General features: G+C 45.3%; 1 protein-coding gene across 1 annotated transcript; it reads right to left on the bottom strand.

Annotated features, from left to right (window-relative positions):
* Positions 1–67: 67 nt before the first annotated feature.
* On the bottom strand, positions 68–15,353 carry Fasn1 (Fatty acid synthase 1). Its single transcript, XM_076826698.1, has 9 exons — positions 14,910–15,353; positions 8,979–9,186; positions 8,493–8,846; positions 5,247–8,389; positions 4,646–5,102; positions 2,701–4,554; positions 1,638–2,602; positions 1,297–1,533; positions 68–1,214 (listed from the first exon to the last, which is right to left on the bottom strand). Exons 2-9 carry the CDS (start codon positions 9,088–9,090, stop codon positions 1,113–1,115), a joined length of 7,224 nt encoding a protein of 2,407 aa, XP_076682813.1. The 5' UTR covers positions 9,091–9,186; positions 14,910–15,353; the 3' UTR covers positions 68–1,112.
* Positions 15,354–17,000: the final 1,647 nt, after the last annotated feature.

Here is a 17,000-nt window from a genome sequence, read left to right as displayed (position 1 = left end):
TCGTGTTCCTAGAGGTGATCCTTTAATTAATGTGAGGAGTGTATTAATAAGATTTATTGGAGCAGAATTCCGAATGGATAGAATTTATTTAATGTTCTTTATTTGTTTACTGGTATAACACAAGAAAATATGTAACAGATAACAAGTGCACATTGCGTATGCTTAATGGCAATCAAAGTAGCTATAAACATATACATATCTTCGCTATCTAAAAAAACTTATTATTTATTGCTAATAAACAAATAGTACAAATATTTGCTTTCAACAAAGCATTAAGTATGTTTAGTACGATAGAGAGTGAATTGTCTACGAATAATATATGTACCTATGTAAATTATATACTACTGTTTACCACTGGAATGTTTGCATTCGATTGTTTTAATATTTGCGCAGAAGGGGGTACGACAGCTGACTGATTGAGCTGACAAGATTCTTGAAATAGTACCCGAAAGTACTATTTGAGAATTTTTTTTTTTTTAAGCTTTTGTGTTTCTGCGTATAGCATATCTTTTCTGCAAAAAGAAATCTAAATGCGAGTTGCCATTAAAGAACGTGAAATGGAAAAGAGAATAAATATGCGTACCCTATATGTTTAAATAATGGTAACTTGTCCACCAGAGACCATTACAAAGACCTATAGCGGATACTTTCATTTTGGAAATGGAATGTACCATAAGCATTTCTATACTTTAGATCCATTAAATATTTATAGTAATACCCATTTGTTGTAGACGAAACTATCAATAAAATGGAGAAGCTAAAACTACGCGGTTATCTTGACGTACATGTTTCATTTCATAAAATTTAAAATATTTACGATCTGAATATATATATGAGTCCGTTAGGTAAGTTAATGTGAATGATATGAACAGTGCGAATGAAAACCTCCGAAGCAAGAAACATTTGTACAAAAGGAACTTTGCAGAGAATATTAAACCGTAGAAATCGTATTAAATATTAAATATTAAGTTTTCACGGTCTCCATCGATAATATTGTACATTGGTATCTTATAAAACATATCTATGCCACATTTATGTACATTTAAATAATGATACGAATATCGAGGATCAGTTTCTGGAATTTTCAGTTCAATTTATACTTCGAGAAAGATTTACGTTCGTATCAATTTCGCGACAGTAGACGCCGCTTGTCCCTTTAGCAGACTCCTGTGATTTTCCGGCAGCTCTTCGATTCGTACTTGCTTTTTGCAGATCTGTGAAAGGAGAAGAAAAGAACGTACGTAACCTTGAATCGTGCTAACGTGGGGGTAGTGTTTAAATTCGTGTAATAATTACCTCCGCCAGGCCGTAATCTTTCTTCAAATCAACGAAACTATCTTTCACTTTAATCAGCATCAGTTCTCCGCTATACAAAGCGTTTGGTTTGTAGTAAAAGCCCGCGTGGAGCTTCTTGGAGAATAACGTGGCAGCAGTTTTCAAGTCCTCGGCTTTCAATTGCGGATGATTTATTAGTTCCACCATTTTATTTAATGTCTCTTCGTCGTTGGTCGTTTCTTTTAAGATTTTATACACCTGCAGGATGCAGAAGCAACGAAACGTGTGTGTTATTACGAAGTTATCAGCATGGCGTGTATACGGGAATAGAAATATGTATATGTATGTATACATGTAATTACCTGGACGAAATTGAGCTTCGTGTTGAATTGGATAGCGAAGTACGATACAGATTTGCGGAATGAATCTGAAATCACACCTTGGTCCGTCTGGCCGGTTTGCATCGAGATCATGGTGGCGTGTAAGTGCACGAATTCTGGCGAGCCATCGATAAAAGTTAAAACTGTCTGCTCTCCAGTTTTCTCCAGCTGAAGAGCCATTTCGAAGCCGACGCACGCGCCGAACGAGTAGCCGACTATATGATACGGTCCTTTCTTTTGGATTTGTCGCATCTCCTGTACGTAGAACTTGGCTAAATCTGTAATGCTGCTTAACGGAGCATTCGGGACGCACTGGAAGCCCCAGACGGGTCGATCCAATTCTTTGGCGATGGTTTTCAAGGGAGAGATCATTCCTTCGATGGCGTGAATGAAGAATACGGGCGTTCCGTTTGACCCTTTTGTCTTCAATGGCACGATAGGCTCCATCGGCACGATCTCAATGCCCTCGAATTGATAGAGAAAGTCTGCCCCAGTGTCCTGGTTCACATGGGCAGTAGTAGTGGCGGCGGCGGCACCGAGGGCATCAGGTTTAGCAACTGCTGCTGCGGCCGGTTTCGAGTCGTTACCGAACGCGGATAATTTCTCGAACGTTAGATTACGAATATCTTGCGCCGATAATACAACGTCGTAATTCCTTTCGAGGGTCTGTTTGATCTCTGTTCCCATTAACGAGTCCATTCCGAGATCGGCCAACGTAAGATTCAGATTAATGCTTTCCAGTTTCTTAATGCCCAGGATATTAGCAATTGTCTGGGGGAGGCTAACTTGATTCGCGCTCTCCGCGTTTGCGCACTTGTCCTGCACAACATAAGAAGTCAAGACGGGATGTGGCTGCTGCAGCAATACGTCTATCGTGTTCAGGCAACTCTGAATACGTTGCGGCACAGTACCGCTGATTACGGTCTCGTTACTTCCTTTTATCACATCTAAAACAGAGACACAGACAGATCGAAAAGATGTCAGAAAAGCTTCAACGGAACATAATACGATTAGAAATAGAAATGCGTAGATGAAAATAACTTACCTATAATTAGGCCGACATCACCGACGGCTCCCCATTGAATAGCGAGACCGGGCAACCCGTTTGTTTGTCTTTGCTCCACTATCCTCTCCATCGCAGAATTCGCGAAACCATAATTGGTTTGGCCAACGTTGCCCCTTCCACTGGTGATGGATGAGAAGACGACGAAGTAGTCCAACGTGGAGCATAATTCGCGGGACACTGCGTCCAGGCATTTAGTTGCGTCGACCTTGGGCATTGTCGATATGTTGTAATCCTCCTCTGTGAGTTCAGCGAAGGCATTGTCTCGTAGTACGGCGGCTAGATTAAATATACCGCCGACGGGAGCGATCTTGTTGGTGTCCGTAATGAGCTTCCTCGCTCCAGCCATCGTTACCACATCCGTAGTGCTGACCACAACGTTCACGCCCATCTCGCGCCAACGGCGAACGCACATTGCCTGGAAGCCGTCGCGTATCCCAGATCGCGACGTTAGGACTATATGCTTCGCACCACGATTTATCATCCAATCAGCCAGTTCCAAAGCGAACCCGCCGAGACCACCGATCAGCACGTACGACTTGTTCGGATTCATATACGTACGCGGGATAGCTGTGACAGTCTTAACCGATGGCTGCGCGACCTTCTGCTTCTCCTCGTTTCGTATCTTCAGCACCACTTTGCCGATATGCTTGCCCGTGGCCATGAACCTGAACGACTGCTCGAGCTGCTGTTCCGAGAACACTGTCGCGGGAAGAGGGCGAACAGCGCCGTTGTTTATTCCCTCTTGAACGAGCCTCACTACCTCCCGCCTGTCCGGGCTGTCACCCTCGGTAATGGCGTCCAACAATATTCCGTGGAAGGTGGTGTTCTTCAGGAACACCGACATTCCCAGAGCCGCGTCATTGGACAAATCGAACTTTCCTATTTCAAGGAAACGCCCGCCCACCGCCAGACACCTTATGCTGGCCTGCAGCTTCTCTTCGGACAACGAGTTCAGCACCACGTCAACGCCACGGCCGTTGGTCTCGTTAAGTATCAATTGTTCGAAGCTGGTGTCTCGGGAGTTACCGATGTCCCTGTCCGTCAACTGAGGGAACATCTTCTTCAGGAAGTTTCGTTTCTCTTGCGTTCCTACGGTGGTGAACACCTTGCAGCCCGCGTGCAAGGCTATGGCTATACTGGCTTGCCCGACACCTCCACTACCAGCATGGATCAGGACACTTTCGCCAGGTTGTAGACGACCTCGGACGAAGAGGGCGTAGTAACTGGTCGAGTAGGCTACCGGGATCGTTGATGCTTCCTCCAACGTCCATTTCTCCGGCACTTTCCACATGAATCCAGAATCAGCTGCGACAGTGGTTGCTAAACCTCGCGCCGGTACCATAGCCATCACGCGCTGTCCCTTGGAATTGCGACCAGAAAATTCCAAACCCATTATACAGTCTTGGGAGGCCAAGTTTCCAGGGAGAGCATCTGGTGGCAGCTTTCCAGTTGACAACATCACATCCCTGAAGTTCAGCGGTGCGTAATACACGTAACAAAATTCCAGCTCGCTTGATTTCTCCTGTTCGTAGTAGCTCAATGGACTTTCGATCCACCTTAAGCTGCTCAAGTCACCTCTGTACAACGCGTTAATATACGCGTGTTCCACCTGAAGGGACGATATCTCCCCGTTTTGCTGATCCAGAACGAAATGTCGGTACGATCCCCACACTCCACCCTTCAACACATTAGCCATCAGCTGTTTATCCAACTGTTCGGCATAGATTTTTTCTTTAAGACTGAATTTCGGGGCGTTTTTGTCTTGAACGAACACAAAGTTGGCGTTTCCGCCACCATCCTCCCGACGTATGCAATTCATAAATCCAATTATACCTGCGGAAGATAATGATAAAGTCAATCAGTTATCATCGTACAAGAACGTGCTTAATATATCCAGCGCATATTAATATACAATAATACTCACCGGATGATTCATCGCCTTGGCATACAAACAGAACATCTTGATTATCGGTTATAGATTTCCTCAGGGCCGCTTTGGCAGTTTCCAACCAATGGAATTTCTTTTCAGTTATTTCGACGACGATCGGATCATTTGGTTTCTCTTCCCTCTGCTTGAGGAGGAAATAAGCCTTGCCAAAGATAACTTGTTTCGCGACCAACATCAGATCAAACTCCTTCAGCGTGTTCTCATCGACTTGGCCACTTGTCTCTTCCAGCAGTATAAACCCTCCAGTCTTCAGGCTGTCAACCAGATTCTTCAATATGGTGTTGGAGCTTGTGGTCAGCACGTTAGCTGCCATAACCACATGCGCGTCTTTAGCAATAGGCTCGATGGTATAGTCACGCTGCACGATGGAAGTGTGACTGCCTGCCATGCCGGAATACGCCTCGGGCTTAGTTGTGGCCAGAAGTTGTTCACTCTGTATACGTATATACAATATATATAAATATATATATATATATAAAACAAAGAAAAAAACGAAATTCGTAAGAAACGTCGTCCACTTTGATTCTCCGCGTCATGAATATAAAGAAGAGAATGACATAATTGCGACGACACTTACGCTGTACAGGCACTCCCTGTAGAGAATACTTTGTACGATGGGATTGAAAAGCTCGTCCGCGAAACGGTCCCCAGCTGCCTCGACCACTTTGATCTTCAGCCCCTTGAGATTCTCTTTAACGATTTGTATCAAGGTAGAGAGAGCGTACAGCTTGGCTGTATCAGGATTCTGCGCCAATGGCTGAGCGCTAATGTACGGCGCAAATACAAACTTCTCTATCGCGGGGGTCTGATTGTGCTGCTTCTTGGGTGCCAATGTGGGCTTCATCTTTCTGATCTCAATTCCGCCCGACTTGATAACATCGATGTTGGAATAAGAGTACACCGGGATACCCTCGTCCTTCATTTTCTGGACGCATTGCATGTGAAGCTCCGGATTTATAGCGGCGAATTGCATTCGAACAGGCACGTACAACGCTCTGGGTCTCTCAAATATAGAGAACTGAAGCATGGTGTCCATAAACGAGATCCAGTCGCTCCAGGCGAGTTTCCCAATGCCGCCGCGGTTCATGGTGGACATGATCCCCTGGAAGCAACCTTCGTAATCATATCCCCGCAATCGAAGATCCTTGTAAACGTCGTTCTTGTTCAATTCCTTGAACTCTGGTTCGTTTGGAATGCTCGGTTCGGGCAGCTTCAGCATCACCTTGTCGACGTTCTCCGGTACGGATATCTTACCGGTCACAGCTACAGACCCGTTCTCGCTGATCTCAAAATCTCCCGTGCCCGTGAATATATTGATCATGAATTTGACCGGCGCATCTTTCGGCATAATGGTGGCCCGCAAGAATTTAACATTCTCAAACACCACTGGCATCTGCTCGAAATCTGTGTTGCGCAGTTTGGCCAGGATCTTCCAAGCCATCACCAGGTAGCCAGTGGCTGGGAAAAGGATTCTTCCGTCGATCACGTGACCGGCTAGATACGCGTCGTCCTTGGACAGATCGACGGTGACGGCAGTCTCCCCGGTTGAACCGAAGGCGCTCTTGAAATCCGCTACCTCGTACTCGGTGCTATGATCCCATTTCACCAGGGAGCTGAGCATGGGGGTGCCATTGCCGACGGGATAGCTGATCGACGGATATAATTTAGATAACTTCAGCTGCGCCCCGGCGTTGTACAATTTCCCCAAACCATCCAACAAGAAGCCGACGTTATTCGGATGGTCGCGCTTGTACAAGCCGATGTTAACCGCATTCGGTCCCAGCGATCTGCGCAGGATCGATTGTAGCAGGCAGTGGGGAGCGATCTCGATGGCGATCGCGTTCTCTGGTACGTGAGCGAGACCATGTTGGAAAAGCACGGGCGACAATAGGTTGTTGACGTGATAGGCCGCGGAGCTGAGTTGCGCCAACGGGGCGTTCCAGGCCTCTTCCGGTATCGACGTGGATATCCATCTGTGGGATCGTTGCTTGGGATTCGGTATGATCCTCTCGAGGGCGGTGCGCAAGTTCTGACCCGCCGCAGCTATGTACTTGCTGTGGAACGCTACGCCGGAGCTGTTGACCCGTTTCGCGAAGATATTCTGCTTCTTCATATCCTCGATGAACTTGACGATGGCGCTGACCGGGCCAGAGACGGTGACCGAGTCGCTGGAGTTGTTACAAGCTGGGAAAATATCGGCCGGGCATCGGGTTTTAACCTCCTCCCAGCTTAACCCCACCGCGGCCATGGCTCCCGTTGGTAGTTTGGAATCCTGGATGGATCTGCCTCTCCAGTAAGCAGCCAGCACCGTCTGCTCCGGCGTGAACGTGCCATCCGCGTAAGCGCATCCCACTTCTCCGACCGAGTGGCCGATGATACCGTCTGGATGGATGCCCAGGTAGCTGAGCAGGTCAACAAGCGCCACCTGAATGGCTGCGATCGACACGAACGAGCTGACGATGTTCTCGAACGACTCCGCCGTTCCGTTTAGGATCAGGTTCATCAGATCGACTCCTTCGGTCTTCAATACCTCCGCGGACCGCTGCAAGCTGCGCTGGAACGGCTCGACGGATAGCAATTCTTTGCCCATGCCTGGCCACTGGGACCCCATGCCAGAGAACACGAACCAAATGGGGCGCCTCTCCGAGCTGTTCAATTGGCTGATCTCGGCGGCGTCAACGTTACCCATCACCGAGTAGCCACGATAACTGTGGCCCATTATGTTGTTGGCGTAGGTGTCGTGTAGAATGGCGATGAATTCGTCGTCCTTCTCGTGCTCCTTGGCCTTGTTCAACAGCACCTGTACAGCCTCCTCTGTTCGGCCAGACACGGCCACCAGCTTGGGCACTTTGGTCTCCAACACCGGCGACAGCTTCGGTTTCGGGTTGCTGCGGAGGAGGACGTGGGCGTTCGCTCCGCCGAAACCAAACGAATTGACCGCCGCGTAGCCTCCTTTCCACGGTGTCGGCTTGTCCACCACCTTGACGCTTCCGTCGAACAGACACGGTATGTCGGTGTTCGGATTATCGAAATGCAGATTGGCCGGGATCACGCCGGTATTCATGGCGATCAGCACCTTTGCGATGGCGCAGAGGCCGCTGGCCGGCTCTGGATGGCCCATGTTGGACTTGATGGAACCGAGGAGGAGCGGCGTCTTTCTGCCTTTGCAGAACAGATTCGCGATCGAGTTTACCTCTTGGGGATCCCCGACCTTGGTCCCGGTACCGTGCGCCTCTAAGTAGGCGACATCGGCAGGGCTGACGCCCGCCTCCGCGTAAATTTCCCTCATCAGTTTGTTCTGCATATCGCCGCTGGGATACGTGATGCCCAGCACCTTGTTACCGTCGGTGTTGGTTTTCGAATGGACCACGGTCGCGTAAACTCTGCGCGCGTCCTTGGACTTTTGCAGGAACACCGACACGGCGGCCTCTGATCTCACGTAACCCTTCCCGTCGGCATCAAACGCCCTACAGGTGCCGTCCTGCGACAGCATGCTCAGCCTGTGAAACTGAAGGGAGCTGGTAGGCTTCAGCAGGATGTTGCAACCGGCGACGATGGCCGAGTCGCATTCCCCGTTTCGTATCGCGGTGGCCGCTTGGTGGAAGGCGAACAAAGACGACGAGCAGGCGGTGTCTATCGCGTAACTTGGCCCGCTGAAATCGAACACGAACGAGATCCTGTTTGGGAACATGGCTCTGCAGCAACCGGTCAACGAATATCCTGCACAGACAAAAACACGTATTAGTCCAGTGACTCCTGCGGACTCCTGCGACTCCAGTAAAAATATATTTTATTTTTTTCCTTGTAACCGAACTATAAATACCGTTGATCTGATCCGGGGTCTTGGAGAAATAATCGTCCGATTCCGAGGAGGACACCCCGACGAACACGCCGGTCCGCGATCCTCTCAGATCATTTGGATTCATACCAGCGTCCACGATAGCTTCGTACGTTGTCTCCAAAAGCATACGGAGCTGCGGGTCCATTACGTGGGCTTGTTTCCCATGGACACCGAAGAATGTGGCGTCGAACGACTTCAGATCTTTGATTTTCCCAGATCTTTCCGGTAAACCGAAAATACCGGGGGTCCATCGGCGATCGTCGTCCGTCACCATGTCCAGACCCTCGAATAAATTCTTCTTAAACTCTTCGACGTTTTGGGACTCGGGGAAACGACCTGGGGAAAAGATAGACGCGCGCGCGCGCGCTCGATGATATACTTACGATTAGACAATTCGGTACCTATCGTGCGAATTCCAACCGATCCTGGGCGAACTCGAGGATTAACAGGGTAAGTTACATATTTTACCTGAGAAACCGGTGACCACGACGTCATCGTCGAGAACGTATGGATTGCCGCCGCCGTTCATCGTTGGCTCCCCACCAATGGGACTGTTTCCGCTTTCGAACTGAGCCGGCATCGTTGGCTGTAGGTGGTGCTGGTATTTAGGATCTCTGGCGGATCTGTTTTATGTTCGCAGAATTTATCAGACGTGAGTCGCCTAGTGGACAGTAAGCTGAAAATTCAAAGAGCGACAGGTACATATTACATAGGTACGTTGGTTAATTTCATTTCGTCTCATAATTATCTCTGTTAATTGCAGGCTGAAAATTTTACAAAACGCTGCCGTCGATACTCGATAGTGGTCGCTGCACTTTTAGACGCCTTGGACGTCTCTAAGCAATTGTATCAGATTAGCGCAATAAACTGTCCCTTCTCGGCGCGGCGTACCGGTGATTGAGTGATTTCAATTGAGCCCGCTCCCGCTTGGGCCGGGACTAATTCAATTCAGTTACGACTTTATTTATTCAGCTAATATGCGCACACGCTCCCCGCTCTCTAATGCCGTAAAACGATAATGTACGCGACTCACACACACACACACACACACGTATAAATTTCAGGAATCGTAAAAGCGGAATAAGTTGGCGCGAAAAGTTTTCTAATAAATTTACCGTATTGTTCGCCGGGTGATTGAATAATGTATTCCATCGGTGAGTAACGGGCATTAGGAATCTGTTACATTATTGATCGAATTCAGGTGTTATGTAATGGCACGTGAACTTGCCACCACGACCGCGCCACCGCGCCATGAAATTCAAATACATACATATGCATGTATGTATGTACTCGAGTGATCTTCCAGCACTGGTAGATTGGCGTTTCTTTTCACGAGGTCAGATCCGCTTAATGATGCCATCGGGGCGCAATAGCGATCATTTCTTAACATAAGATTGACCCGACCCCCGATGGCCTTAGGTATCCACTTTATCAGCGAATACTGTAGGACTCTCCACTACCGCCAGCTTCTATGTAACTAAAGATGTGTCGCAAACGCCACATTTTTTTCTGGTACATATCGTTTCGCTTCGAACTGATATATGTATTACAGATACCCTCGCGATTACACGACCAAAGGCGCGAGGTGGTATCGCCGATCGCGTGACACACGTGGTACGCGCAGGCGGCTTCTACGAGTGCGTTTAATTACGAGCGAATTAGAAAAAATTAAGATCCGAGGATATCGTTAAATACTTATAATTGGATCATTTGATCGGAAGTTGGGTATGTTACTGGGTAGGTACGGGTTTCAGGACAGGAAAGATGAAAAGTTGATTTGAAAGGAAAAATGAGAAATGGAAAACGATAGCAGGCCCGATTATACCGAAAAGATCTTAGTTTGTTTACGTAAATGGAGATGCGCTGACGTAATATGCTCGCGCGTCCGCCGCGGCAGGCGCGAAGAATTCAAATAAAATAATATTCCCCGTCTCGTTCGAAAAATACGTCAGTGGTTATAGCAGAAATCGCATTAACGCACTCCCGCTTCCCAGTCATTATTAACATATTGCAACATACGCGTGCAAACATTTACCTGCGCGTAAGACCATGTCGTGCATCGTACATGTCCGTTCGGGTTTCTTTTTTGTGCTCGTCCATCGCGTGCGAATACATTTTTTGTCAGCCATGTGCACCAGCGACCGGCGATGGCCGTTACGCCGCGGCGGTTTGTGCGTATCAAGTTTCACGTGTTGTTGTTTGTCTAATCTCCACCGAGAAATCTCGACCGGGGATCTCGGAAACTTTTCGCACATTCTCCACCTTACATTGCTGAAAATCTTGTGCTTTGCGAGGTAACGACATTTCGTCGTGTGGCTGTACTGCTGTACACGCGTTATCGGTTATATGTACGTATGTATGTATACACTTTCAATGTTAAGGGACACGACGAGTGTTCTACGAATCCCACGGGCGAGTCGGCGCGATACCGAGGTAAACATGGCTAGCCTTGAAATGCGCGAACAAGTTTATCTGAAACGACAGTTCCGTTAAATGAGCCGATTCCACGCTCTTGACACGCGGATAGAAGGGACACGCGATAAAGGGATCTGCTGGCACGCGTAGATACATTCTAGAATAATCTACAAGATAATAAGATTGCCGCACAAAGTTGTTGACCTTGTATGTTCGGTATACGGAATTTTTTCTCCGGTAACTTTACGCGTCGCGTCGCGTAGATCATTCGATGGCGATCTCAGGTATTTAAAAATTTACTCGCCATTTACGACAAGTTCGTGTTACAGATTCATCACACCCATTTAATTACCAAGTAAGCACAGCTCAATTGAAGGGTCGGATGCAATAAGGGGACTAGCGCTCGAAAATTGGAAAAATTATTGATACTATTTAACGGCGAACGTTGAAAAACATGGGTTATGTACAGTATTACTTTTTAATTAAATATTACTACATTTTCAAACATAAGGCTTTTGTGCATACATTTTACGACTTCGCTAGAGTTTTCTCAAGTTATATTTCAAGTCTCATAAGGATCCGTTAATATTTACTAAAATTATCGCAATTTATGTTTAAAGAAATGATTTCGGACGATGAAAAATTGTTTGTTTACAATTTTTAGCTCGAATAATGATTGGATAAACAAACTGTAAATAGAAAAAAAAATGTGTGCCGCGACGAGCTTTACAACACTATATTTTTTAAAATTCAGTTTAACAACATTTAATTTTCCAATCTTTCTTAGCGTTTGGACAATAATTTTTCCCATTTTCGAGCCCTAGTCCCCTTATTGCATCCGACCCTTCAATTACGCGTGTTTAATTGTCGCACGCTCCTCGGGTCATTTCAAGTGAACATTGAAAATGCGCTTTGCACCGGTTGCATTAAAATCGGATGTATCACTAATTTGTTATTGCCAGATGAACATGTATGGCGTATTAATAGGGGAATTAATTGAACCCCGCCCTCGTTATCCATACAATACGATAATACGTAATTATTCATTAATTGAGTTTTGATTTGCTCCGTCTATTTGTAACGCACGTGCTTAACCTTCGTATCGGAGATATCGAATTTATCACGGCAACTCATCGTTCATTTCGTACCCCAAGCGTGGCCCGATTTGAATCATTCCATAGTTGAATAAAATCAGACTAGAGGAAAAAACGGGCCACTCAGCGCATAGCCCAGGTTCATGGCTCGATCACGTGTTGCGCGACGTAAATGCGCGCAGAATCAAAATCGCGATGATCGTTCGATGTAACGGACGATCGAAACGGGCAAATATCATTGGTCTCTATTATGGAAAAAAACCCTAAGGCACCCGGCTCCTAAGATAATTTATATAACTTATACATTCATTGTTTTTACCAGTCTTCACGTATTGGCTTGTATGATTTTATTTGCAGAAATAAATAAAAGCTCGATCAATCTATCACTTTTTGCTTTGCTTGATTAAACGTCGAAAAGTCTGCGTGATATTTGAGAAATCGAATCGAATTCAACTTTTTCTACACGTGGCTGAATAGGTCTGGGTTAGATTTTATTGATTCCAAGCTTCACGAAGGACGTATTCAAGAGTGTAAAAATCTGCGTAATGAATCTACTTGGTATAAGTCTAGCTGGAGGATTCGATAGCGTTCCATCTAGTGGATATCGGTAACAAATCGGTAACGGATGTCTAAACCAACAAATATGATGATTCACAGAAACGTTCTAACGCCACGCCGAGCCGTTGAATCGATAGCGGGTATCGAGGGGGCACGATTATGAGTAGGTATGTCTTACGTCTAATTGACCCATATAATTACCCTGTTTATCAGTTAACTGCCCTCCTTAGTTGAACTGTCCTATCTAGCATTTTTTCATTTTTTCATTTTTTTAGATATGTTGAAATATTTGAAGTTCCACGCGTCTTTTACCTTTTAAGTAAAGTTCGAAAACTCTACGTGCTTCGTAAAGATTTATTAACAGTATAATGTATTTAACCTAACTCATTTTTAAATGGTTATAATATCGTATATAAAACAATTAATTAATTGGTACGTTAATAATACATCACCTACCGGTACACCTATTACACAAAATTATATTTGGCTGTTACGAAATAATGGCAACATGTTTTAATTCGAATGAAGGAAAATAAGGACGGTACAAAGGAAATGATAAAACTTCAGTTTTCTCGATTGTTTCAAAATGTTAGATAGGACATTTGAACTAAAGAGGGCAGAGTAGTAATGAGCAAAGGCATCGCTCACAGCAATGATAGCGTTTCACTTGGAAGTAATTGCTAAGCAATTACACCGTACCATTATTATAAGGCTTATTATTATGTATCGATTACATTTTTACCTTCCACGTACGTAGAGGTGGTATGTATCTACATACATACGTACATGCATACATAGTTTGATTGACATCTTACTTCCGATGTATAAGAACCATTGCGCGGATATTTATATGTAGCACACAGGAAAACGTGTGATCTTACACGGTGTCGATACAAATAACACAAATAGGTATACGTTAATTTCTCAATATTCATATCGTACTTTAGCAATCGGTTACCATGCATCGTTTAAAAACTTTCCCCGACGGTGAGACACATTCCTGCATGCGCGATACAATTATTCTTGTTCATTGAATATTCTAAATATGTATGTACGTATGTATATAGTTATTCTACGATCACCAGGTCTGAAATGACGCAAATGAACCACTGCAACCTGTCCAGCCAACATACCGTATGCACGGCGCAGTAGTAACAGTTTACACAAGTCAGACTTACGCTTCCGAGACTTCACAGTGCAGCACATTGCACACTGTACATGCACCGCACCGTTCCCTCGGCAGCTATATTTCCCGATAATATTTCATAATCTACATGCCGTCTGACACTGTTCCTTGATCGTGAGAAAAACGTACGGTTATTGTACCTGCACGGAGGGAGGCGGCGTGTGACCGCTATTGTCAACGAAGGATAAATTCGCCCGTTTGCTTTCCAGAGGAACTTTCACGTTGCCGATTCCATCGCAAACAATATAATCCGTTCAACGGTAACAGTAATTTGCCAAATAGAATTGGCCAGCATTAGATTTATTATGGCGTCACATCCTGATGGCACGGGGCGGGGAGTAGTGGGAGGGGGACGAAGTTAAGTACGTGTGGTGTGAAATATTTATACTTCTCATTCCGAGCATCGATCCTTGCCCGAGAAACATGAGAATCGGGAACCGTCTTCCACACAGCAATTCGACCCCGATAAACGCTAAGTATTGTTTATGATGCACGATACATGAAACTTGGATACGATTGTTGTTTCAACCACTTGGCTGCAAATTCGTGCGTTCGTCCTAATACGGCAGAATAGCGTGGTAAGCGAAATGCTTGATTATATAGAGAGTTGGAGCACGATAATTCAAGGGAATCCGTTTACCGTTGTCGATAAACATATGCTCGCGCGTTCGTGGAGACCGGACAAATCCATTCCACCTATTATTGATATACATACCTATTTGTGATTCATAGAATCAGGAATCGTTACGGATAGGGCCACTGATGAAACGCGTGGTCTTGTGTCTTTCTACGTACATATGACGACATTCAATCACCTTCGTGTTTACACGACCAATGGCGTGACGGGATTGTACATATGTATATAGGTACATGTTAACATGTAACAATTACAGAGAGAAAATTGGATTGGCTAACGGCTTTTTAGAAATGGTCAACACAGATAGAGCGAGGTCGTGCAAGGAACACTTTTGATCACTTTCCACCATTCAACGAGGATATTTGTAACGGACCTCCGATCCTAATAATTTCACTTAAATTGCTGATAGGTTGACTTGTGTACTATTACCATCGCGCTGGTGTAACATAACCGTCGAGGGTGAATCCGTAAATTTTCATTTAATAACGAAATACCGTTAAATAACTCACCTCACACGTGGATATAATCCTGACTAGCGTTACGGCTGATATATGTCGCCCCTTTCCAGCGGCGAATTCAGCAGGCCCCCGGATAAATTGTACACAATGAAATTCGCTTGCCAATGTGAATAAAAGGAGACCCTGCCAACCGGCCTGTGCTCCCGGTACTGAGGAGACGACGGGGTATATATGTTATTATAAACTATCGAATAGCCCTCCTGTTCAGTGACTTGAGACGCGACGCGCGGTTTCTTATAGTTAACAACCGCCACAAACGTCGCGAGCACGTCGCAGAGAACTGGCTAGCGTCTAGCTCGTGAGCATCTCGTTATTATTGAATTGGACAGACTCTGTGGTCTGACATCAGACCATGTGGTGTCGACCAATGGGAGTACAAGTTTCCGGTACGCATGCGCACTGAAGGCAAGCCGGCGCGGCGTTCCTCATCTTCTGTCACGATTATTTCACTGTTCCGTCCAAACGCGCCTACTCTTTCAGCTGTCAGGCTGTGGTCAGGCTGCCCCAACATCCGTGCAATCCGACGTCCACATCGATTCATGTGCATGCACTTGTCACATGCTAACCTTCCGCGTTTTTGTTTTACATAATTATAATATTATCGGCACCGATAACCGGCGCGGCGTGTGGAATTGTTCGCGGCTATTTATCGCCTAACCGCCGTGACGGATCTGTACCCCTGGTAGTCCGTACATAGGTACTTACTTGTTACTTGTTAGTCGTGATCAACGAATTCTCGTGGAATTTTCGAATCCGTTAAGGTCCGTCCACTTTTACTGTTCTTCTATTAAATTATCTGTGACAGTTTATGAAAATCCTCGATTTTACTAACAACGCTCGAAACATATCTGTCGAATTTAAGATAATGTTGCATTCGCGAAGGAAATGATTTCCAAGTGTAGGTATATAAGTATATACAGGATGATTATAACCTATGAACCTTTTTCTAACTCATGTTATTCGCGAACAAATTGTTCGTTACAAAGTTCTCTCCCCTTTTCTTATTTAGGGCGATGCTCGTCACGTTTTATCGGTATCTCAAAATTTTGGTGGCCTTATTGCGCGCAGAATTCTCATCAGTTTTGTTTAAACTATCTGCGTAATTTGGATGACGATTTCCGAAAAGAGAGAACAGAGAAATACCTTCCAACACATACTACCGATGGACGTTATAATTTCATATACGGTACAGTATAGGTTCCTGCAGATTATCAATTTAATTAGACCCGAAACGGATGGAACGACAATTTCGATACAAGGGCCAATATTTTAAAGAGGAGGTCTTTGCCTCTGAGCTTACTACCTATATAGGCCAGTTGTCCGCCGCGCGCTGCATCATGTGAACCGAAGAAAGAAACATAATCTGTGTAACTTTAGACTTAACAAGACTTTTGTGCCCCGATGCAAAGCTAACGAAGGCATCCTACTTATCTCTCTTACACACAGCGAGTTTCATGAATAAAAATGGACCGAATTGCAATTGTACCGGCCCTAGCTCGGGCCTCGGAATCGCGTTGTCAAAGATATCCGTCGGTGTTCCGATTTTTCTTTCGATCAAACAAACCGATCGTTTAAATGGCAGGAAGAAATTTATACAAGCATGCATAGAATAATTAACATACGATTAACATGGAGTTATCGCTAGAATGCAAATTTCTTAATACATAGTGGGTATATACGCCAGTTTGAACGTCAGAGCAATGCATTGGCACATTGTAGGTATACATAGGGGAGCATTAATCGAATGATCAAATATTCACGAAATACATGTATATTTTTTCAACTCTAAATTGCAACTGTCGGCACAAGCTTATTACGAGGGTGGGGTTGGGGGTCGGAGGAATAGTTTTATTAATATTTTCTATCGTTTACGAGAGCACGGTGGTACAGGTAACAGGAGGATGCAACTTTTGTGATTTGACCCGTTTTATGTAACTCGTGAACTCTTTTTTTTCTGGCAGGACACTAAATCCCAACGCTTGGAACTTTGATCTTGAATACTAAATAACAGAGGTAGTGGTATGTTTACTTTTACTTACGTAAATGGATTTAGCATGCAGTTTTACGAGAACTCTCGTGCAT

The sequence above is a fragment of the Andrena cerasifolii genome, chromosome 14 (genome assembly GCF_050908995.1).
Source record: "Andrena cerasifolii isolate SP2316 chromosome 14, iyAndCera1_principal, whole genome shotgun sequence".
Lineage (NCBI taxonomy): Eukaryota > Metazoa > Arthropoda > Insecta > Hymenoptera > Andrenidae > Andrena > Andrena cerasifolii.
Note: the sequence above shows the minus strand (reverse complement) of the source record. Positions and strands in the feature narration are given on the sequence as shown.